General features: G+C 37.8%; 1 protein-coding gene across 1 annotated transcript in view; it reads left to right on the plus strand.

Annotated features, from left to right (window-relative positions):
- Positions 1-23,467, plus strand: part of DPYD (dihydropyrimidine dehydrogenase) — an 853,664-nt gene that overhangs the window by 723,298 nt on the left and 106,899 nt on the right. The window contains exon 20 of the mRNA XM_047727240.1: positions 8,920-9,099. Coding sequence (XP_047583196.1) covers positions 8,920-9,099 — 180 coding nt within the window. The remainder of the gene's footprint in view (positions 1-8,919; positions 9,100-23,467) is intronic.

Raw genomic sequence — 23,467 nt, forward strand, 5'->3', positions numbered from 1 at the left:
ACTCATAAAAAGATAATACAGTAACAGGCATTTTATTTTTAGGTTCTTGGTCTTCTCTAATTAAAAGCAAAACTAAAACAAACAAAAAAACAAAAAGTAAAAAATCAGAACCTAGCATACAATTTATTTTCCTGTTTTTTCCACATAATCACAAACTTTATAAGCCTCATATTTTCCATTTGTGTAGTAAAGAAATTATGAGCACGTTTTTGATTTTTTTTAAAAGCTCCTTTTAAAAAATTCAAACCTTCGGCTTTGCTTCTCCAGCTCTCCAAAGGTATGCACTGTGCTTTAAGTATATGAATTGGAATTAAGTTTCATTTTTGTTGTTTTCTGTAGCCCTTAACTCGTAAATAGATAATTCACTCTCAGTCATCTGAACTTTGTCTAACTTTTGTGTCCCAGTCTGTATTGGCAACTCAATCAAGATCGTGGACTCACTGATAATAGCCACACACTATGCTGACAAATTTGTGTTTTTATCAATGATAGATTAACCATAAAATCAACTACTCAACTGTGAGTGCTTTAAGAGGTGGACAGTGTGATTTGAGGTCCTCTTTCCATGTTAACAACATTCTCATTTCAGACGGATAGTCCCCATTTCTTGGAATGTTGAGTGTCTGCTTATGTTGTTGAGTAACCACATGGCTTTATCTGTCTTCAGAGTCCAGAAAATTAATTTCCATGGGTGAATTTGCTCAGTAGACTTTTCCTCTCTAGGCATTACGACTTATTCTCCTATCATCCCAACCCCACGTGGTATTTTAGTAAATGATATTGTAAGTCAGATTTTGCCAGCTGTGTTGACACTGCTGACAAAGAGAGCTTGCCTAAAATTATGGATTTTAGTCCTCTGACAGCCATTGTTTAGATATTCAGTTTCCTCTTCTTGCCCCACTTTTATCAAGGGAGGTGCTGAGCTTGCACGATGCCACACGCAGACCCTGACACCACCACTTGTGTTATTACAGAATAATTGAAAATTACGGTGGTAACTGATGCGGCCCCACAGCAGTAGCCTCAGATGAAGAGACTCTATCGTAGAAGAAAAATGCCCCTTCTCCTGAGGCAGAGTGGCCGAGCTTCCCCAGACTGCAACCGCAGCCCCTCCCCAAAGTTTGGGCTGCATAGGGGAGCCGGGTGTGCGGAGGGCTCCAGGTCTCGCCCGAGTCTTTTCAGGCTTCCATTTGTGTCTGTGGGGAAGCGGGGCCATCAACAGTGACATCTTTGAAGACGCAGGACAGCAGTTCCCACTCTTTGGCCCTCTGGGTTGTGCCTGACTCACCCATTTTATCTCTGTCCCCTCATAAAAGGCAGAGAGAGGGGCTGTGTCTCTGTGTGGTTCTTTTTCATTATGATTTCTTGGTTCAGGTCATCACCGAGATCTGAATCCAGTTGAAGCTGACTTTGCAAAGGGCAGCCACAAGGAAGGGGACAGAGGCGATCTCTCCTGCAGGGCACAGCACATCCCTTTGACTCCTCAGCCTAGGCTGTCCCCAGTCAAGTTGTATCGTGAACAAAGTCAGTAGAGAAGATCAGCCCCACCATGTTCTGAATAACAGTCAGGTGGGTGGCCCGTCATCTATGTCACATTGGAGAAAATACTTAGAGAACTGACACTTAGATTCCATATTCCAGTTGACAAAATTGGTTTGGATCCCAGTACCAAATCTGTTGGAAACATTTTATTCTCTCAAGCCCATCTTCAGCTGAATTTGGGTTAGGAAATTAATCAGATACAGAATGACCACAGATGGGACATTCAAAAATAACCTTTCAAACACCATAGAATTCCTTCTTGATTGGGGGACAAAGGGTTATTCATATACATAGAATTTGTCAGAGAATATATAATTTAAAAGACCAGATAAGAGGATAAGTAATGTTATTGACAATGAAATATAGGATATACAAAACAAGCTAAGTGACTTCTCTACCTTTAGCATTTATCAGTGAGTAGCTATTAAAGGACAACATTAAACTGTAATTAATAAGCAGAAGTGCTTATTCGCTTCTTTTTTTTTTTTTAACCTGAACTCTTAAAAAAACAACATCTGTGGGACTATTCTGTTGTTCTTTTTTTTTCCCCCAGCCCAATTTGGTACGGTCAGAACATAGAAAACTGAACTGAAAGCCGAGTTTCTTGATAGCACGGTATTTGGACAGTTATTTTACTTAGTGATCCTGTACAGGTTAGTAGCGAAGCTAAATAAGCTCTCTCCTTTTGGGGGAAACAAGATGGTATTTTGCTGGATGCTAGAATTTTATCACTTTGGGGGGAGAAAAAAAAGCTGCTTGAGAGACCTAAGAGTATAAAAGCATTTGAGATCTCAGAAGGAGTTTAAATCAATGTGCTGCCACAGTTACAGAGCAGATGAAAGAACCTGCTGTCTCAATTGCCAGGAAACTACTTAGAAACTCTCACTTTGATTTCTTCACGGAGTCTGCTACATTACTGCTAAATACAATATATAGGGACATCGCGACTTTGATGTTGTACACCTTCAACAAATGGAAACTAATATGATAGAACAACTAAGATTGGTGGTTTTATGTGGATATACAAATATATACCCATCTGGCTCCTTAAGCACTATGTATCTCCAGGGGCTGTCTTTTCACCTATAGCTTTATAAAATTATAATTTTGGTGTTTTATTCATGAATTCTAGTAAGTGCCATGTTTATGTAGCACCAAAAACTCCTAGGGAGATATTGTTATTCTGAATTATTACCTTAAGAATATGTATTGTACAGCAGTTTCAAAATCATAATGTAGTTTTATATGTCTGCTTAGAAGTACTGGACAGAAATCAACTCAGTGAGGGATGACAGATTCGGTGCCTTTAGAACATCTGATGTTTTTGCTCAGTGGGTGTGGACAGATGAAATTAGAAACTGCATTTCCATCCAACAACAGCAGAGGTCTGTTTTCCAGTTTTCGTCATAAACCTTCAAGTGATTGCCCCATTATTAAAATCCTGGCATTTAAAAAATCTGTGGATTCCTGCCATAATTCATTAATAATAAATTTGAAATCATTTTTAGTAATGTGCTTCTTCTTATGGAAATTATAAATATGTGCTTCCTTAATTCTGTGAGACATCAAATTTAAGATTGTGAAATTTACAGAAGGGAGAAGCTCTTAAGGATCTTCTGACTTCATTAGACTGTTGGCTCTACCACCTACTAATCTTTTGAGTTGGGGCAAAGCATTCAATGTTTGGTTTTGATTTCCTCACTTACTAAGCACTTACTGGCACCTTCTCTGACCAAGGAAGATGATACTGGGGAGGCAGTGCTATACTGGAGAGAGCTTCAGGCCAGGTAGGGAGACCGGCATTGCCTCTAACTAGCTAACTGTGACCACAGATTGATCATTTAACCTTTCTGGACTCCTAATCTGTGAAATAAGTAGGCTAGTCTGAAAACCTTCTAGATTGCCTTGTGCCTTATTTGTTGGCATGCTTTGAAAACTATAAATCACTATGTAAATATTTCTGACTTTTTGATAACATGCTTTGAAAACTATAAAGCACCAGATAAAATATTGCAGGTGTTTTACATTGTTTAAACACTTTAACGCTTTATCAAAATAAATTAGTATGGGGAGTGCATTGGATTTTTTTTTTCTTTTTCTGGGAACTCTTTAGGAATTAGATGGATAATCCTTCTTATTCAGTCTTTTATCTTCAGACTGTGTTCATAGAAATACTCTTGAACTTTTTTAAAAATTTTTTTATTTTGTTATGTTAGTCACCATACAGTCTCTCATTAGTTTTTGATATAGTGTTCCAAGATTCATTGTTTATGTACCATACACAATGCTCCATGCAGTACACGCCCTCCTTAATACTCATCGCCAGGCTCACCCGTCCCCTCATCCCTCTCCCCTCTAAAACCCTCACTTTGTTTCTCAGAGTCCACAGTCTCTCATGGTTTGTCTCTCCGTCTGATTTCCCGCCCTTCATTTTTTCCTTTCTTCTCCTAATGTCCTCCGTGCTATTCCTTACGTTCCACAAGTAAGTGAAACCATATGATAATTGACTTTCTCTGTTTGACTTATTTCACTCAGCATAATCTCCTCCAGTCCCATCCATGTTGATGGCAAAAGTTGGTATTCATCATTTCTGATGGCTGAGTAACATTCCATCGTATATATGGACCATATCTTCTTTATCCATTCATCTGTTGAAGGGCATCTCAGCTCTTTCCACAGTTTGGCTATTGTGGACATTGCTGTTATGAACATTGGGGTGCATATGGCCCTTCTTGAACTTCTTCCAGCTACACGAGACTCTGTTACTAGTATAGTTTGGAATATGATAAACACTGCAGAAGAATTTCCTTTTTTACTTAAATCCAGGTACCCTCCAATACTCCTTTTACTAATAAACTTATAGCAACTTAAAGACTACTTGGATTCAGTCAGAAACATATATTTTACTTGCATATAGCCTGGTGGCACATATTTCTAAGACCTGGAGTGTAGTTTTTCCACCTACGTGATAAGAAATGAAAAGCAGTAGTTAATGATCGTGAATTCTTCTGTATTGCGTCTGGTAGTTTAAGATTCCTATTTAAGAAACTTGTTACATTTTGAAATATCATATGAGAGATTGATGCTCTATTACACAAAGACATTGGCCAGTCTACGGTGTTCTGATTCTGTAGAACCCTTCCTTGCCAAATTATTTACCTGGGATTAATATTGGTAATCCAATTTGGATTCAATTTGCTATCTTCCTAGTAAATTGTCTTTTACATTTCAAGGAATTTGTTTTTTTTCTTTCTAGGCAAACTTGGCCTTTTCTTTCCATTTTGGCCTCGAAGACACTTTCAACTTTAAATTACCCAATAATAACTATGTGGTTTAGTACAATTCCTGTCCTTTCTGAGCTTTGTAATTTCAACAGCACTGCCACCTACATAATACAGTTTGATCCCCACAACAAGAAATTAGGTATTAGCATACACTTTTTTTCAGATTGGGAGGTGGGAGAGGGAGACTCAAGCCTGATTAGCCCCAGTCACAGCTACTGAATGACAGAGCAGGGTCTCAGACGTGGCTTCTGGCAACCAGACCAAAACTTTTTCTGAGATCTCTACTTACCACAAATAAACACAATGTCCACAACCTTCTTTTACTGCATTAGACAAAAAAAGTATTAGGCTTAAAAAATTGTTATCTTGCCTAATTCATGCTCTAATGATTTATTCATGTTACAAAATTTATTTTTGTGCCAATCTAGCTTACTAAGTACTAGCTACTATTTTAAGGCTTAAGCATGTTGCCTTTTAGTTTCCTATGCACTATTCCCATTTTTAAGTAAAGAAAGTTGCTCATACTTATGCAACTATGATGTAGTTTAAACCTGATTCTGCTTGACTTCTGTGCACATGCTCTTAGCCTCTGGGCTATAGGACTTGATATGGCATAAAAAAAACCCACTAGATTGGACTAGAAAAAATAGTTTTTCAAATTCAAGCTCTTTCCATTTTTAAAGGAAAAGCATTATCCTCTCTCCTGCTTAACTTGCAGGTTTGTTCTGAGTACTGAAAGAAATAATGTAGGTAAAGGAGATTTTTTTAAGATGTAAATCCACCATAAATAGGTAATTTACTGTTAATGTGCTTAATGTCACTTAATGAGAAATAATGAGAAAGGAATAACACCGCACAACCCTCTGTCACCTTGCAGGTGTTTGTACACTCACTTTGCATAGGCAGGCTTTGACTAAATGTGCCTGCCTAAACCAAGAATTCAGGGCACTGTGTCAGACCTCTGGAGGAGGCTCTTCAGTGGCAATAGGAACTTCATGACACTCCTCAACTCATGCTGCACAGGGGGCCACCTACTCAGGCCCTGCACGGGGCTGATCCTGCTGAGAATCCAGGGGCCCCTATTTAAAACAGCTCACTATAGGGATATTCACGCTTATGGAAATAATTAATGGTGGCAATGATCCTTACAACGGCACCCGATATCCTGCTGGGAAGAAAGATAAACCAGCCTTCACCATAAAGAACTTACAAATTATACCGAGCAAACATGTTAACACCTATTAAGAGTCCTAATCAGAGCTGTTAAACAAACAAAGAGATGTCATATAAAATATACCCATTTAGGAATAGCAGCTACATGTTTGGAGTTTTAAAAGGAGCCATTTACCTTGAAGACAGAGATAAAGGCCTCAGTGGAGTGTAAAGGTTAGGCAAGAACAAGACACCTTTCTGAGCAAATCCGTTCTCTGAGCATCAGATCCCATGGCCGGAACTCTGTTCCCAAAGCTGTGCTTGCATCCTAAGATTTATTTTGGGTCTTATTACTATTTCATCAGAAAATTACTTGTCTCTCAGATGGGACTTATTATTATTAATAAGTAGTGCTTCTTTAAAGGCCATGAATATGTTGCTACAGTGTAATGGTAAAAATCAAGAAATTGTTAGTTGTAAGAAATTCACTTTGCAGACAACATTTCAGGTTAAGATAAGATTCATCCCTACTGGTGCTTCAAATCTTGCTATTCCGAGGGTGGCCCAGCAGCATCAGTACCACTTGGGAGCTTGTCACAAATGCAGGATCTTGGGTCTCATTCCAAACCCGTGGAAACAGAATCTGCATTTCAATAAGATCCTCAGATAATTTATATGTGTATTGAAAGTTTAAAAGAAAATATCAGCATGCAGAGTTCCTACGATCAGACGTTCTGTCAGGAAAATTAATAAGTTTAATCTTATCAGAAAGTATAAATTAAATTACTCATTTTAGGAAGGTATACAGATAGTCTGGCATTTGCCTTACGATGAAACGTGCCTGAAGTGATCCCTTTAAACACCTACGTCTGATGGCGGTTTCCAGTGTTTCCAGCATAGCACACCATCCCAGCCGTGTTCAGTCGCCATGTTGTAGTCTCTTCTCCCTCTTGAGGTTTTATTTCCCTTCACCTACTCAGAATAGCTCCCTAATATGTGACACAGTAACACTTTAGGATGGGAACACAGGAGAGGGTAGGAAAGAGGTAGTCTTCCCAGTCTTGAGGCCCTCCATGTTCTTCCATAGTTAAAAATACACCAAGTCTATGTTAATTTACTTCAATTAAAAAATAATGAAATGAAATGAAATGAAATGAAATATAAAATGAAATACATCGAGTCTGCTCTTGACCACTCCAGCACCATGGAGCTTAGTCTACCATATACAAATTGTGCCATGTTTGTGGATTAAGAGAATTAGAGGCTTTTGTATCTTCTCATTGGACAACTCCGGATAAATGAGATTTAACATTACCATTCATAAGTTACAAAGTATCTAGATAACTTTCAGCAAGCAAGTTTTTACAACAATCATGAACATCCCATAAAGATCATGATATGGTGTGTTTTCAAAATTTGATGTCTTATGGTCATATGGGGAACTATTTTAGACTAGAGTAAAATTATACCATAAGCATATACTACAAAAAATTGGAATCTCCTTGTGAACAAAGAAGGTAAAGTAAGGCATCAGTTGACTGACAGTTAAAAAAAATCCTGTGGAGGAAATTATAATGATGTTCTTCATCATTGTTCTCAAAAAAAATCAACTCTCAGTAAGTTATAAGAGGCCTAATTAATACTCAAATTGTTCTTCCTAAGAAACAATTTTTTTAACGTAATATAATGTGCTTCATAGAAAATATTCTTCTCTGTATTTATTCAGTTCTCTTCTCTACATTGTAGTAACGTAGTAACTTCAGAATAGGAAATGAAGGATTTTTGTTCCTGCTTTTGGAGGTGTCTTTGGTAATAATTATCCTGGAAGTGTTTTTCCAAATCCATTAAATTCAAGCTCTAACTCAAAGCCCAACACAGACTTTCAAGTTTATTTTTATTGGAAGTATCCTAATTTTTCAGATTCAGCCTTCCTTTACTCTGGAATTTTTTTAATTCTTTATTTTCTAACATATGGTCACTCAAATTAAAATACCTCTTCTAAATTATCCAGGCACTCCACATATATTTATTAAGAGCAGAATAAGTAACAAACACTGTACTCGACACTGGGGAAAGTATGGTGACCAAGATAAGTAACAGGTTCTTCCCTCCTGAAGCTTCAGCCTGTTTGGGGAGTGAGCTGTACATCAAATGCAATAGTTATAAGGAAAAAAATGTAGTAGTAATTAAAGGCCTTAACCTATTCTGGGCTCTTGGAGGCCTCCTCAAAGAAGTTATATTTACCATGATAAGGGAAAGGGCTAGTAGTCAACCATGGGTAGAAGGGAAAATTTTTCTAAAGAGCAAGATTTTATGAAAAAGTCTTAAGGCAAAGAAAGAACGTGGCAGATGTGAGGAAGAGAGCAAAGACCTGGTGATTGGAGCATGGTGAACAAAAAGAAGAACACCAGTAGACAAGGATGAAAAGGGAGACAGGGGTCAGTGGTGTTCAAGTTAGTGATGAACAGCATTCCAGCCTTGGCATGACCACCTCTGGGCATGAGAACTACCTCCAGGCAGTACATCCCAAAGGACAGAAAACGAGAGAGTTAAGAGGTTGTTTCTTATGCTATGCTACATTGGATTCTTTATAAATCCAACTGACTGGATCTGATTTTTTACAGCTGTACTAAGGTTTGCCTGATGTACAGTGAACTGCACATATCTAACGTGTCCAATCTGGCCATTTTTGAAATACATGTGTACCTGTGAGGCCATCACCACATCAAGTTTATGGAAGTAGTCGCTGTCCCTGGAAGTTTCCTTGTGCCTCTTTATAGCCCCTCCCTCCCCATCACTCCCATCCCCACAAAATGATTGATATGCCGTGCTTGGAACAGTGCCTGGAACATAAATCGCTTTTCTTGAATAGATGCAAAGTGAGTCCATTTGGAGAATTAGTCTTAGATTGACATTTGGTTGATTGCTCCATCTTTTCTAGGTATGCAGTGCTGTTCAGAATCAGGATTTCACTGTCATCCAAGACTACTGCACTGGCCTCAGAGCCCTGCTATATCTGAAAAGCATTGAAGAACTACAAGACTGGGATGGGCAGAGTCCAGCTACTGTGAGTCACCAGAAAGGGAAACCAGTTCCCCGTATTGCGGAACTCATGGGAAAGGTATGGGCTTACTTCTCCTCTTGTCCTTAAGAACTCTACCTTGGGTGCTTTCTACATCAGGTCTTGTTTTCCTTCCCACTATCTCATTAACAGAGGAAACACAGTGCCTTTTGGATGTTATTTCTGTAGTGGAATCGTTCTGAAGGAGGCTTGATTACAGCTATATGATAGGTCTGTGAGTTACATTTTTATAAAACCAATATAACACAAGGTCATGTAAAGGAAAAAAGATTGAAGTTTGTAGTGTGAAGTGCCTCTAGATTCTTGCTTACTGTGGTGATGACTGGCATTCTCTCCAGTGGGAGGCTGGAGATTTCTTTATTCTTTAACAAGCTCTGGAAATTATAACATTACCTTTTTATTTTCAAGACAATCAAATCACTGGAGCCCTGAATAATACGATGAAGTTTTTAAAATTAAAATCTAATCAGTATCTTTTGTAACTGCTTCCGCTATGTGGTTAAACCTGGGCTCAAAAGGTTATGTCCCAACTTTCTCACTAACTGCTATTTTCAGAGAAATATATACTACATTTACATTTTGTATAATATAGTGATTTTAGCAAATCTTTTCTAAAACAACATTCAGCATTTTGCCTTTGTATTTCCTTTGTGTTATTCTAAATAGACAACCATTGTCAGAAGACGTTTCTTGAGTCCTGAATGAGGGGAGGAAAAAATTATAATTCTTAGTCTTTTCAGCTTGTCACTACATCAATAATTAACATTAAAAAAAAAGAAAGGCAAGTATAAAAAGATTCTTTAAGGAAGCATTTAATAATTCAAATGAATCTTAACTTGAAACAGGTCACATGAAAAAGAATGGAAAACAAAAACCCTGGATATCCTGCTTTGGATGGCAGGAGTAGAGACTCTGAAAGAATAAGAGAAACGTCATCTAACTGACTTGGATTTGGCTACTTCTAATGCAAACTATGACTCCCCTCCCAGGTAGCCAAAAACAAAGGCTTCTTGAGAAATAATATAAATGATTGCAAGTCCAGTAATGAAAAACAAAAGGGAGAAAGAAAGAAAATCTTACAGTGCGAATTCCTAGAAAATATCGTGATGAATGACTCCATGAGTGGCAATCAAACAGAAGAGAGAGTGGGTGGCATTAATATTTATAATATTGTAATTAGTAAGACTGTGCCTAAGCAGCATTATTAATGTAACTAATCATATTATCATAAACTGAGTCTGCAGTATTTAGACAGTGAGTGCTCTTGCCTTTATCAATGACCATCCATATCTGGAAGTTGTTCACAGCGTAAAAAAAAAAAAAATTCTCACAAATAACTTTACATTCATTCAGTGTAAATATCCCAAGTATATTGGTTCTGACACAGTAGTTTTGATGGTTTTCGACCATTCCGTAAAAGCATCGTCTCAAATTCGAGCGGTCACCGTGTAAGCTGAAATGTTAAGTAGGCACATTGCACTGTGCCGTTTTGTCTTTAAAGGACTTCCACACTCGTCTCAAAACTTACATATTCAAATAAAAGATGAATAATGATGGAGACACTTGTGTCAATGACATAAGTGGAAATTGATTTTCTGATAGATGGAATCTAGATTCTGACTTTTTTTTTTTTTTTGGTGAGCCCAGACTTCATCAAAATTGTGTCATTTTCAGCATTATCATTTTAAAAAGGTTTTTTTTTTTTTTTCCACATAGATTTTTGCCTCTGTGATTATATTAGCGATTCAGTGCTCAACCCCAAGTTGAGGAACTAGCAGTTGGTCTGGTTGTAGAGCTATGCTCCTGGATACCCCAGTGTGGGCTGATGTGACCAAAACAACAGGGGATGGTCCCCTTAAGCTTAATGTCCCTAACAGTGAATCAAAGCACACTGGATCCAGGGTACGGGGGGGCCTTCCTGACTGTTCCTTCATGGTGCTGCCAGTGTGGGGCACCTATCTTCGAAAATAGCTCGGATTGTTCTCTCGTTAGCTGAAGAATAGGATGCTGTTCTTTATAGTGTTTTCATGTTACAGGGAAAACAAGAGATAGTGAAGACCCTTTTCAGAAGGACCTGCTAGAAGTAGCTGGCTTCTCTAGACAGGAAAAGATTTGTTTGGAAAGTACAATTGCGACTCTACTTAATCTTTCACTCAGAGGTCAGGCTAGAATAAATTAGAGTAGAAATTTAGAAGAAACCAATTACAGTATGGTGTTTGAAGATGGAGAGAAATGAGGTGTTAGCTATGGAAACAAGGATTTGGCCAAATTAGTTGTGTTATCTTTTAAGTAATTAGTATCTTTAATATACTCTCCCTTTGCATACCCTCACTTATTAATTCTTGAAACTTCCCAAGCGATGTTTCTTTAGGTGGCTTTGAAAAGGCAAGAAGTCAGGCATTTATAGTTTGCTCTGCTCTTATGGTGCAAGGTGTATAAATCTGTACCCACAAACATGAGAGCAGACCCCATATGAAGAGCAGCCGCCAGCTTTGCACACCACAGAGCAGTGGGTCTCAAACTGCTGGTGCTTAAAAACCATGTGGCACACTTGTGAAAAATGCAGATTCTCTGGCCCCACTCCCAGAGATGCTGACTCACTGGATCAGAGGTGGGTCCAGGAACCCATCTTGTCACGTGGTAGTTCTGATGGGCAGATCCAAGGACCCACGTTGCCAAAAGTAACAAAGAAGAGAATAGCAACAGAATAGCATTAGAGACTGAGAAGTGAGCTGTGAGCACAACACAAGCTTTTCTTGGTGGAGGAAGCCGGCACTAAACGATGTTGAGCTAGGGAAGAGGTGAAATAGAAAATCAGGCAAGGAAGTCCAGAGAAGCAGTGAACTAAGTTCTGAATGGCCAGTGCTCTGAAAGAACCTGAAGAGGAAACTGGGGCAGGGAATTAGTGCAGCAGTTAGGTCCAAGACACGTAAGCAAAAAGAATCATGAGGACAGAGATACTTTGCCATCAAAGATGTAACATCCCCAGTCCATGCAGACAGTCAGCAGTAAGAAAATCTGGGAGGATAAGGAAGCAGAGGCTATTCCCAGGATCTTCAGAAAGGGGGGGTCTCTGAAGCAGAGTGCCCACTCGGTTTATACTCGGTAATCTCAAGGCCTCCTAACCCCTGGTGACAACCTAGGCAGCTCAGTGAAAGTGAAGTGGTCATTTGCCACACACGGGACAGAGGTTCCTAGCAGAGACCAAAGTCAGACTGGTGGGTTTGCATGATGTTTTGTTACTTAACTAGGTAAGCAAGTTGGACAAGTTAATTAATCTCTCCAAATCTCTTTCTAAAACTATCAAATGAAGATAATCACAATCTAAGTCCAGAGTCCCTCATTAATAATTCTGAAATCCAAAAAGTCCTGAAACCAGGTGTTTCATTTGGCAGCAAAGATGACCTGAACTGATGTGAGACTATTACTAATTTTTATTTAATTCTTTCTAGAGTGAACATTTACGTGTTTACTGCAGAGAGACTAATGTGTTTGATTCCAGGTTGCTAACCCACATCTTGCTGGGGTATTAGGAAAAATGTGGCACACTTACCATTTTACTTTTCTAAAGTACCTCCCCAAAAATTCTGAATTCTGAGCTGTATTTGGCCCCAAGGGTTTTGGTTAAGGAGTTGTGAAGAATATTTAATTGAGACTATCACGGCTAGTATAACTTTATCCACAAATTCTTCTTTAGAGTTGGAGGCAAAATATCTATTTTAGTGATATCAGAAAATGAAATATTAGTATTTGGAATTTTTAGATGTAGCAAATCACAGTATGTTGAGATTATTTGCTTGGGAAATATGAAAGAAATTGGATGCTCCAAAATTAGAACAGAAATTTTGCAATCAAAAAGCATGGAAGGAAATGATTTCACTTTTTTTTTTTTTTTTTTTTTTTTTTTTTTGGTGCTTAAGATGAGAGTAGGATTCCTAAACAAGAGCCCTCGAAAGGGAAACAGGACAGGCCAAAACTACTGATTGGTTGGGATCTGCATGCATTTTCACTTTCTGTTCCCTACATCTGGAATGTCTTTCCCGCTCACTAAAGAGAAATTCGCAAGAACCCCCTTCTCTTTGAGTTATTCTTTGAGCTCTACACCAGAATTAATTTCTCCTTTTCTTCAGCCTTAGTTGTAACAAGTATCACACAGCATTTGGATTTTTAAATGTCTTTTTCCTCTACCAGACAGCAGCCCACTTCCCAATTCCTTCGACACCTACTGATACACAGTAAGGACTCAGTAAATGCTGCTTATGTCAATGAATGACAAATGAACTCTGTAAGAAAACAACGAAGTGGTAGCATTAAAAACCAGTAGTCATTTGACTTGCCAAGCCATTGCTTTCCCCATCTCATCAGAAATGAAATGAGTGTAAGAAGAAAAAAATAACTTTGAGCTTAAAGTCCTATTTCATGTGTGAGCCTAGTTTTGTAAAATGAGATGGAAAGAAGTCAGAGTGGAGTGAGGTGGGCAGGTGAGCAACCTTTATTCCTTCTTAACTTAGCAAAATACCTCAAGTCTAAGCTTCTTGAGGACTCAGACCACACACTGTGTGCCCAGGTCTGACACGACATGTACCACTAGGAGCAGTGGCATGGTAGCTGAGTTGCTGAATAAATATATTGATCCATCACTTATTTATTGTAAGATGTACCGTAAATGTCACTTCCTTTGTGAAGTCATCTACAACCCTCTTCTCCGTCGGGGAAAATTGAGTCCCTCATTTCTCAACTGGTATTGCAGTTATTATATTACCTTCTGGTTATATGTCTTCTTGTTCATCACCGAAGTTATTATGAGCATCTTGAAAACAGAGACGATGTTGTATTTATACACTTGAATTTTCAAGCACCTAGTACAATGCTGCATGGTTATAGGATTAAACTGCACAAACTATCTGCAGTGTCCTTATTTGGAAGGAAAAAAGAAAGGCAATTTATTACTAAAATTCCAGCCAGTCCCTTTCAAGAATAGCAGAGATTGTAGAAAGAAACAACAAATATGCCAGATTACTTTCAGTAGGTATTAAAACATGGTGAAATATACATCAGTGTTTTAACCAGTGAATATAGTCTGTGCTCATTAAAAAGCTTTCATTAGGATAAAATCAGGAAAACTGTCACCCCTTAAAATAAGGCTTTATTTTGATGACAGAAACAAAAATATGTACATCCATTTGACCAGATACATCATTCTCATGTCATTTTAAAGCCACAAGTGATGTGATTTTATAAAACTATTGCTCTCTGATTGTAATATTTTATTTTTTTAATATTTTATTTCTTTATTTGACAGAGAGAGAGAGAGAGAGAATGGGCGCAAGGAGGGGGAGCAGCAGGCAGAAGGAGAGGGGAAAGTAGACTCCCCATAGAGCAGAGACCCTGACGTGGGGCTTGATCCCAGGACCTTGGGATCATGACCTGAGTCCAAGGCAGACACTTAATTGACTGAACCACCCAAGTGCCCCCTGGTTGTGCTATTTTATATGTAAATGTCTAACCATCTATTTATTTGTTTCTGACATGTTACCCAACACAGAGAACAAAGAACTGTCCAAAAGGACCATATGACATCATGAGCATGACCATTACTAGAGGCCTAATAACCCCAGTCTTAGAGGCAAAAGAGTAGTAGTACCTCCTCTTCACAACTTTAAAAGTTTTCTGTCTTCCATGCTATTTATTTTTTCATGCTTTTCATTTTTCTGAATTGAGATACAATTTGCAGAAAGAAAAATGCACAGGTCTTAAATGAACCATTTGATGAGTTTTGACAAAAGCACACATCCATGCAATCCTCACTTCTGTCAAGATAGCAAACATTACCAACATCTCGGAAGACTTCCTTCTGCCCCTTCCCAGTCATTATCTCTCCCACCTCTCCACCAGCAGAAGTAAAGGTAATTTAGTTTATATCATCATAGATTAGTTTGTTCATATTCTGTAGCATCATATAATTAGAATTCTAGGAGATGTATGTTTTTAGGTGTGTAGTTTGTTTCACTCAGCACAGTGGTTTGGAGATTCATCCCTGTTGTTGTGGGTGTCAAGTAACTCATTTCTTTTTGTGGGTGAATAATATTCCATTGAATAAATATATCACAATGTGGCTATCCATTCAAAATGACATTTGAGCTGTTTTCACTTTTCTGGTATTATAAGTATGTTTAAAATAAGCATTCAGGCATAACTGTTTTTGTGAATACCTATTTTCATATCTCTTGACTAAGACTTAGGAGTGTAGTGTCTCAGTCCTAAAGGGATGTAAGTGCTTTAGAAGAATTTGCCAACAGATTTCATAGTGGTTTTACCATTTTATACTCCTGCCAACTGTGTGGGTGGGTGTTTCAGTTCTTTCACACTCCAGCCAACATTTGTCATTCTCTGTCTTCTCAGTTTGAACCATTATAGAACATGTCCATTGGTATTTCATTGTGATTTGAATTTCCGTTTTCTTGAAAACTATTGATATTAAACACTACCTTATTTTTTTATTGGCCATCCATATACTTTTTCTGTTAAGTACTTATTCAAATCTTTTGCCTGCTTAAAAATTGGGTTTATTTTTTTACTTAATTTTCTTTACGTATTCCGGGCTCAAGTCTTTAGATGCAGAAAAAGCATTTAACAAAAATTCAACGTCCACTCATACTAAAAACCTAGTTATAGAAGGTAACATGCTCAGTCTGATAAAGGATATGTCAAAAAATTATACAACACAAATCATATTTAAATGGCGAATAAATAAACTTACTTTGCTAAGATCCAGAACTAGGCTGGCATGTACACTTTCATCACTTCTATCCAGTATTGTACTGGAGGTCCTAACGAGTGTAGTGAAGACATGAAATAAATGGCATCCAGATTGGAAACCTACTAAAACTGTCATTTGCAGATGGTAATATTGAACACATCAAAAATCCTCAAAAAACTGTAAAAACACCTTTGAAAATCAGTAAGTGAACTTTGGAAAGTTTCATGATATGAAGACAAAATACAAAGTCAGTCGTATTTCTAGATGAACAATAGAAACAATGAACAACCAGAAAATTAAATTTTAAAATTCCATTTACAATAGCATTTAAAAACCATGAGATACTTAGCAACAAATTAAAATGTATGCAATATCCACACACTGAAAACTATAAGGGATTGCTGAGAAAAAAATAATGAGAAAAAAAATCAATGGAGAGATAAGTTCTCTCCAAATTAATCTGCAGATATATAGCACAATCCCAATCAAAATCCCAACACATGTTTTTGTAGAAGCTGACAAGCTGATTCTAAAATTTTCATTGGTATTTAAAGGAGCTAGAATAACCAAAATGGTCTAGAAAAAGAACAAAGTTAGAGGATTTGAACTATCTGCCTTCAAGTTTTTCTATAAACCTACAGTCATCAAACAAGCATGTTTTAGTGTCAGGATAGACAAATAGATCAATGGAACAGATAGAAAATCCAGAAATAGACCCACACACATATACTCAATTGATTTTTCACAAAGGTGCCAAAGCAATTCAGTGGAAAAAGGAAAGTCCTTTCAATAAACAGTGCTAAAATTAATGGAACCTTGTATTTTCCTCACACAGGACACAAAAGTAGTTTTAAATATATTGTAGATATAAAAGTATAAAAATTTTTAAGAAAACATAAGTAAATAGCTTCATAATCTTGGGATAAGGAAAAATTTCTTAGATAGGATGCCAAAAGCACTAACCAACAGGAAAAAAAAAATTGATAACATTTCATCAAGATTAACTTCTGGCCATCAAAAAACACAGTTAAATAAATGAAAATTCAAGTCATAGAATGAGAGAAAATATTCATAATATTTACATTCACAAAGAACTTGTGAACAGAGTAAATGTATATATAATACTTAAATATGGAAACTTAATACTTAAAAATGTAAACTGGAATAATATGAAATAATTTCATCATAAGTATCTGGAAATCTTAAAAAGTCCATGGTGCAGGACATACCTGTAGGCTCTTGCAACTAACCCTCATCCATCTATGATAACATTTTTTTTTCTCTTTTCTCTGATACAACTTGCAGAGCTAGCCCAGAAAAGAGGGAGTGAGGGAGATGAAAGCCGCTTTCCTTCAAGTTCATCTTATGGGCCTATGGTTCTCGTCCATGTTATTTTCTCCCAGTGCAGCTTTGAATCACTGTGGTTATTCTTTTTGAGGCTTTCAGTTGGGTACTTTATATTATTAGAAAACGTTCAGATGACATTCTACATTTCTATCAGTTACTTGGGTACTGATTGAAACAGGAAGCAGTATTATTAAGATCTTTTTCTATGACTAGCCAGGTTGTGTGGGGATAAATATTTTTATTGATTGAGCTTACTTCATAAGACATGACAAAAAACAAAAAACAAAAAGCCAAAGCACCAGTTCCTGGGGGTTCAAATTCAAGAATTACCAAATCAGAGTCTACTATATAGATATTATGGGGACTTAATTGCATCTCTAGATATCAGTAGATGGTTTGAGTAGTATCGTAGGTAGAATGCTGAAATGCCAAGTATCCTTTAACAATAGGGTAGACACCTGTTTGTAAATGGTGATTAGTCCCACTAAGAAGCAAAAAAAAAAAGAAAAAAATGTTGAATAAGATTTGATAGTCCCTTCTTGTAGTTCTGAGTGTCTAATCATCTCATTAATCTTTAATGATCCCACAAAGAAGTCAGTGTGCTGTAGTGACAAGAGCACAGTGTTAGTGTCTAGCAGGTCTAGAATCCAGGCTCAATGGCTTACTACTGGGTGAACCTGGGCCAGCTTAATGAATCACACAGTCCTCTATTCCTGTACTGGCAAATTGAGATAATGATATCAGTTTCACCAGTATTTTGTGAGGATTAGAAATCACATATATAAAGTGCATAACACATAGCAGCAGGCATTCAGCACATGCCCATTATTGTTATTGTTAATTCTAAAATAGATGATGGAGAGGTAGCTACAGAGCCACATAGATACATAAATAGAACACAAGTAGACATACAGAAATATTGGGTAATTTGTATATGTGATACTTACATGTTATTTGTATACTTTCTTTTGACCGTCTACTGATAACATGATTTTGCTAGCTTACTTTTGTTTGATCTGGTCAAAAGCTTGCATCTTTGTCCTTTGAAACACTCCCTTTTACCAAAAAAAAAAAAAACCACACAAAACAAAACAAAAACAAAAACAAAACAAAACAAAAACAAAAACAAAAAAAAAGCTTCTAAAAATTCAGAAGTGTTCACTTTCCAGGCAAAATTTGTTAATTTGGAGTTTGGGCAGTAAAATAGCATGAGTGGTCCTTCCTTGTCCTAAAATAGGTAGAAGGGCCGAGTCTATTACTGTTGCCAAATCCCAGTAGCAATACCAGAATTTAAAGTGAACCATTAGGGGATATGCTGGTAGGAGTCTCTCGTGTTGTAGAATGAGGTAGCTTTGCATTTCTTTTTTTTTTTTTTTAATTTTTTATTTATTTGACAGACAGAGACCACAAGTAGGCAGAGAGGCAGGCAGAGAGAGAGAGGGGGAAGCAGGCTCCCCGCCAAGCAGAAAGCCCGATGCGGGGCTTGATCCCAGGACTCTGGGATCATGACCTGAGCCGAAGACAGAGGCTTACCCCACTGAGCCACCCAGGTGCCCCAGTAGTTTTGCATTTTTTATAGCCAAAATAGTTTGTGCCGCTATCAGCGTTCTCATAATGGTCTCTCTCCCATCTCAGGGGTAAGTGGGTCTATTTCACAGGGCAACTCCACAATCAGTTGGTAGTGGTAGCTGGCAGCAATATATAGAAGAAGACTATGATCCAAAGCCAAGTCCAGCAGAGTTGTGTGATCAGGTGGCAATGCCTCCATCAGCATGGACACAGGACAAGACCTGGCAGGATATAGCTTCTCACTTCCCTGAGTATGGCGCACTGATCACTTGCCCACTGACCAATCTAGGAACTGCACAGCACTGAGCTTTGCAGTCTTCGTAACCACTGCAGCTGCCTCTTTGCAATCCTACACTATATGTCTGAAATAAAGTGTAAACCAAACATTTTACTGTTCTGCACCATCCCACCGTGCTTTGCTTCATCCATCATGCTTTTAAAAGTCATGATTTCTTATTTCTCCTCATTCATAAACAGGTACCTAATTGCCAAGCACAAATGTGATTATTCTTTTGTCACGTTCATGAAAATATGCAGTTAAGTGTAATTCCTCATATTCCACCACATATACTACTTTAATCAGAATGCACCTTATTGATATTAATTATACACATAGAACTTGTGTAAAAGTACTTTCCACCTTCAACACACTTACCCACATTAATTTTGATGTTACTTTTACACCAGGAAAAAAGAAAACTTAGGATTTTTCTTGTTCTGGGTGGGGATTGAGGATTTATAAAGAAAGCATTACTATAAGCATGTAAGATGAAATTTGAATTCAAATACTACCCTCGAACCCATCCCCTACACTTCCTCCTAAGAACTCTACAAAATCAGTGCACATTTATTGCAAACCAGTTAGCTTTGTTCCTAATCCTGATTTTATGGAGTAAGGCAAAATATCTCTGGTGTAATGCTGAGCTATGCCCTTGAGATTCTCCCTGAGAAAAAATATATATTTGTTTTATCTCTTTTTAAGCTCATCTGCCCACTTGAATAAAGGGAGCATTAGATAAAAGATATAATTTTCTGCTAATTAAAGGGGTCAAAGAGTCATTTTGATAATGTAAAGTGTCAACAGAAATTCTAATTATAGTCAGCTTTATGCCAATTTGTCCTAAGATTTGAGGGAAAAAAATTAAGTGTCTACATTTTGAAATTAAAAGGGGGATCTGATTTACCCCCCAAAATAAATAAATAAATAAATTTTAAAAACATAGTAAGTTAGTTAGTGTTATTGTTGTTTGTTTTAACTTTCAAATTATACGGATCGTAACTGCTATTGAAGAGATTTACCAAAACCCTAGAAGCCTAGGAAGGATAAGCCAAGATATCTTTAATTGCACTGAATGATTATCAGTCTTGTAGTTAGCCAAATCAGTTCATATATCCAGATGAAATATCCATCCCCTTTCCTCTTCTCCTTAGAAACATGGTCACTCTGTTAGGTTGCCCATAATCAATCTAGTTAACCACCTAATATCTCAATCTCAACATATTTTGTGTTGTATAGCTACTGGAAGTGGTTTTATTACATGCCTCAGATCCATACCCTATAATAGTCTGTGCTTTGTGGTCACAGGTGACGCCTAGAAATGTGTTTGAGATGTGACTACAGCCTACACAGAAAAATGTGCTAATGCTGCTCAGAGAATCCTTTGGTTTGCAGCTTCAGGCACCTTTGTAAAGTTGCCTCATTGATGGAAATGCCTTGAAGACCTCACTCCCAGTCCCTCATGCCTGCTGGCCAGTGTGCTATAGATTGTTCACAGCAAACACCATCAAGATTATGCCTTTTGAAGATTTGTTGCCATACATCTTTAAAGCATTTTGCTTGTCTTTCCTGCTTATCAATTTCGTCCCATGTCATCTCAAACTATAGAACCTTCTCTAGATCCTCTTCTGGCAGTTAATTTCAGCATGCAGCCAGGCCATCTGAGCTGTACAGTGTCACCCATCAAGCTAGTGATCTTTCAGAACCTAAATATAGCCAAGTCTTTGTTTCCATTTAAAATAGATCCTGACTGAAACCTATGGCAGTAAACATAGCATTTGTGGTAATCCAGGCCTCCTAGGAAGATAATTCAGTACTACCCTATACATCTTTATTGAGATACAGAAGAAGCCTGCTTTAACGATTCTCTTACTCTGTTCACGTGTTTGGTGTTGGTGGTAGGCATTGGTGGTGTCCACTAACATTTTCTGTTTCCATAGAAGAAGCAAATCTCCTTGCCTCTTGGATATTGCATGTGACTGGGTGACTTGCTTTAGTTAATGAAATGTGAGTGAAGTATGGTATGTGATTCCGAGTGGAAACATGGAAGCTGGCACTCGATTCTCCATATTTGCTTCCCTTGCCTCAGTGAACACCACAGTCTCATGTTGAGAAGGTGGCAACATAAAATGGATGACCTGGTTTGCTGAGGCACCACTTCTAGGACATCTGAGATAGCAGACTTTTTGTGACTGAGAGACCAAATTTTACTGTGTTAATTCACAGAGATTTGGGAGTTGATTGTTACCACAATACTATCAGCTGGTAAGTATTACACAGAGTTCCATATAACTTGTACTTCCATATAACTTCCAGAGGCACTGATGGCTACAGAAGTAACCCTTTGAAAAATTATAAAATGGAAACGCTCATCTTTAGTGATCTTCACCTTCCTTTCTGCATGTGGTTCCACATGCTGGAAACCAATTCCATAATGCAATTTTCCATTATGTCACTCCAACCTGTGTCCAATTTCTCTCATGATAGCAGGGAGCCTTTCTTTCTAAACCATACAGTGAAAACATTTATTCTGATATCCAACAGCCAGGCTAATCCAACTGAGGAAATAGAGCATAGCATGTACCTTACATAACTTCTTTCTTGTTAGTAATAAGGACTTGAGCACCTTACGTACTTTCTCTTAGCCACCATTTTCTCATCCAAAAACTTGGGATAATAATATATATCTCATAGGATTGTTGAGAAAAACAAGTCTAAATTTCTTCTGAAAGAAAAGTTGGGTTCTAGAAAACATCTCCACTCACTGTTTCTCATTCCTTACTGGTTTTTCTATCTTCAACCCATCAAAATTAGATCTCTACCTATCTCCACTCCCCAAATCACTAGAATGGCTCTTGCTGAAGTTGTCAGTGATTTAGTTCTCACCAAATCCAGTAGTTTCCAAGTCTTTACTAGGTCTTGTTATATTCTACAGTTGACCACTCCTTCATATTTGAAATTTCTTCTTTGATTTTTTAATACTCTTTTATTCCTGGTTCCCCCTTTACTTTTTTCAAGCAGACAGTTGTTAGCACCTAACATGTTCCAGGCATCATGGAGGCAAATATTAATAATAATGTAACTGCCCTCCCTTAAAAGGATCACAGACTACTCTGGAATTAGACAACTTAAGAGTTATTTATAACATAGTGATAATTATAGTGATAGATATGCACAGGATAGTAGGGGTGGTGGGGTGTTTGAGAACATTTTCCAGACCAATCTGAAACTTAAGATCTAGTAAGTGTAAGAAGAATATCTCAGGCTAAGGCAGAAAGCATGGCAAAGTCCTGGACGTAAATAATTTCTGTGTGTGGAGACAACATTCTTGGACTTGATCTTTAGGACCCCTCCTCTCTTTATTTTTGGCCCTTAAATACTAGTATTTCCCCTATTCATGGCTCTCATGTTACTATATGTGCTTGTCAGACCCATGAAGCCAATTTTACTCTCCTTGTTTGTCATCATCCACATTCATGCTCTCACCAAAGACCTCCCTCTGGACCCTACACACCCATCTCTTCAGCTTTCTGGTAGACTTTGCCATGCAATAGCCCTGCTCAGTGCTCTTCCTGCAACCTAGGAATAAAACAACAGTAGTGATTATCCATGACAATTATATAAGCACTTTATAATTTACAAAGCACTTTGGCATACATTATCTCACCAGCTGCTTCCTTAATGTAATAGCAGCAGTGGGCAAAAAACCGTGTCACTGCCAACAGCGCTTTTCTGACCTTGGTCTCCCAGCCCCACCTACTAAAAACATGAGAGCAGCTGGATGGGAGCTGATTAGAGGCTGGAAGCTGACCTTGTCTGGGGACCAGGGGAGTATGACAACAGTAGTTGCCACCTCCACCTTCTCCATCTCCGTAGGGGTGATAGAGCAATCCAGAGGTTTCGTGGCAAAATGTGGGAGGCTGCACGGAGCAACCAGGCTTCTCGTGAGCTGCCTCAGTGCAGGCTGAAGGTGGCAGGCATCAGCTTGTGGGAGGTTAAGCGCTTATCCACTCTCCCCCACTTTTCTGATTTCTTATTTCTTACATGCATTAACTATCATTCTGAAAGTTTCAGTGGGTTAATTAAATTCTTCTAGTGTTGATGCTAAGAAAGCTGAAACATTTTCAACTGAGATTGACACTACTCAAGACATCGGCTTCACTGATGTTTGTTCAGCAACACTCCAATATGTCACAGGATTGCTGAGAGAACATCTGAGAGCTATAATGAGCTAAAAGTCAAGTACAGGGGAAAATGTGTTCCAGACTGCTGCAGATGTTCTCAAATCAAATCATATTTCTGTGAAATGCCATATAGAATATTCAGCGATTGAAGGATGCGACATGAAAGGACTGTTCAATTGATTTGCACTGTTTTAAAGTTTTATTTAGACTAAATTATATGAAATCTGGTGGCTTTTTTTTTTTCACTTTGAATCAATTAATAAGAGACGC

Source organism: Lutra lutra, chromosome 4 (genome assembly GCF_902655055.1).
Source record: "Lutra lutra chromosome 4, mLutLut1.2, whole genome shotgun sequence".
NCBI classification, from domain to species: domain Eukaryota; kingdom Metazoa; phylum Chordata; class Mammalia; order Carnivora; family Mustelidae; genus Lutra; species Lutra lutra.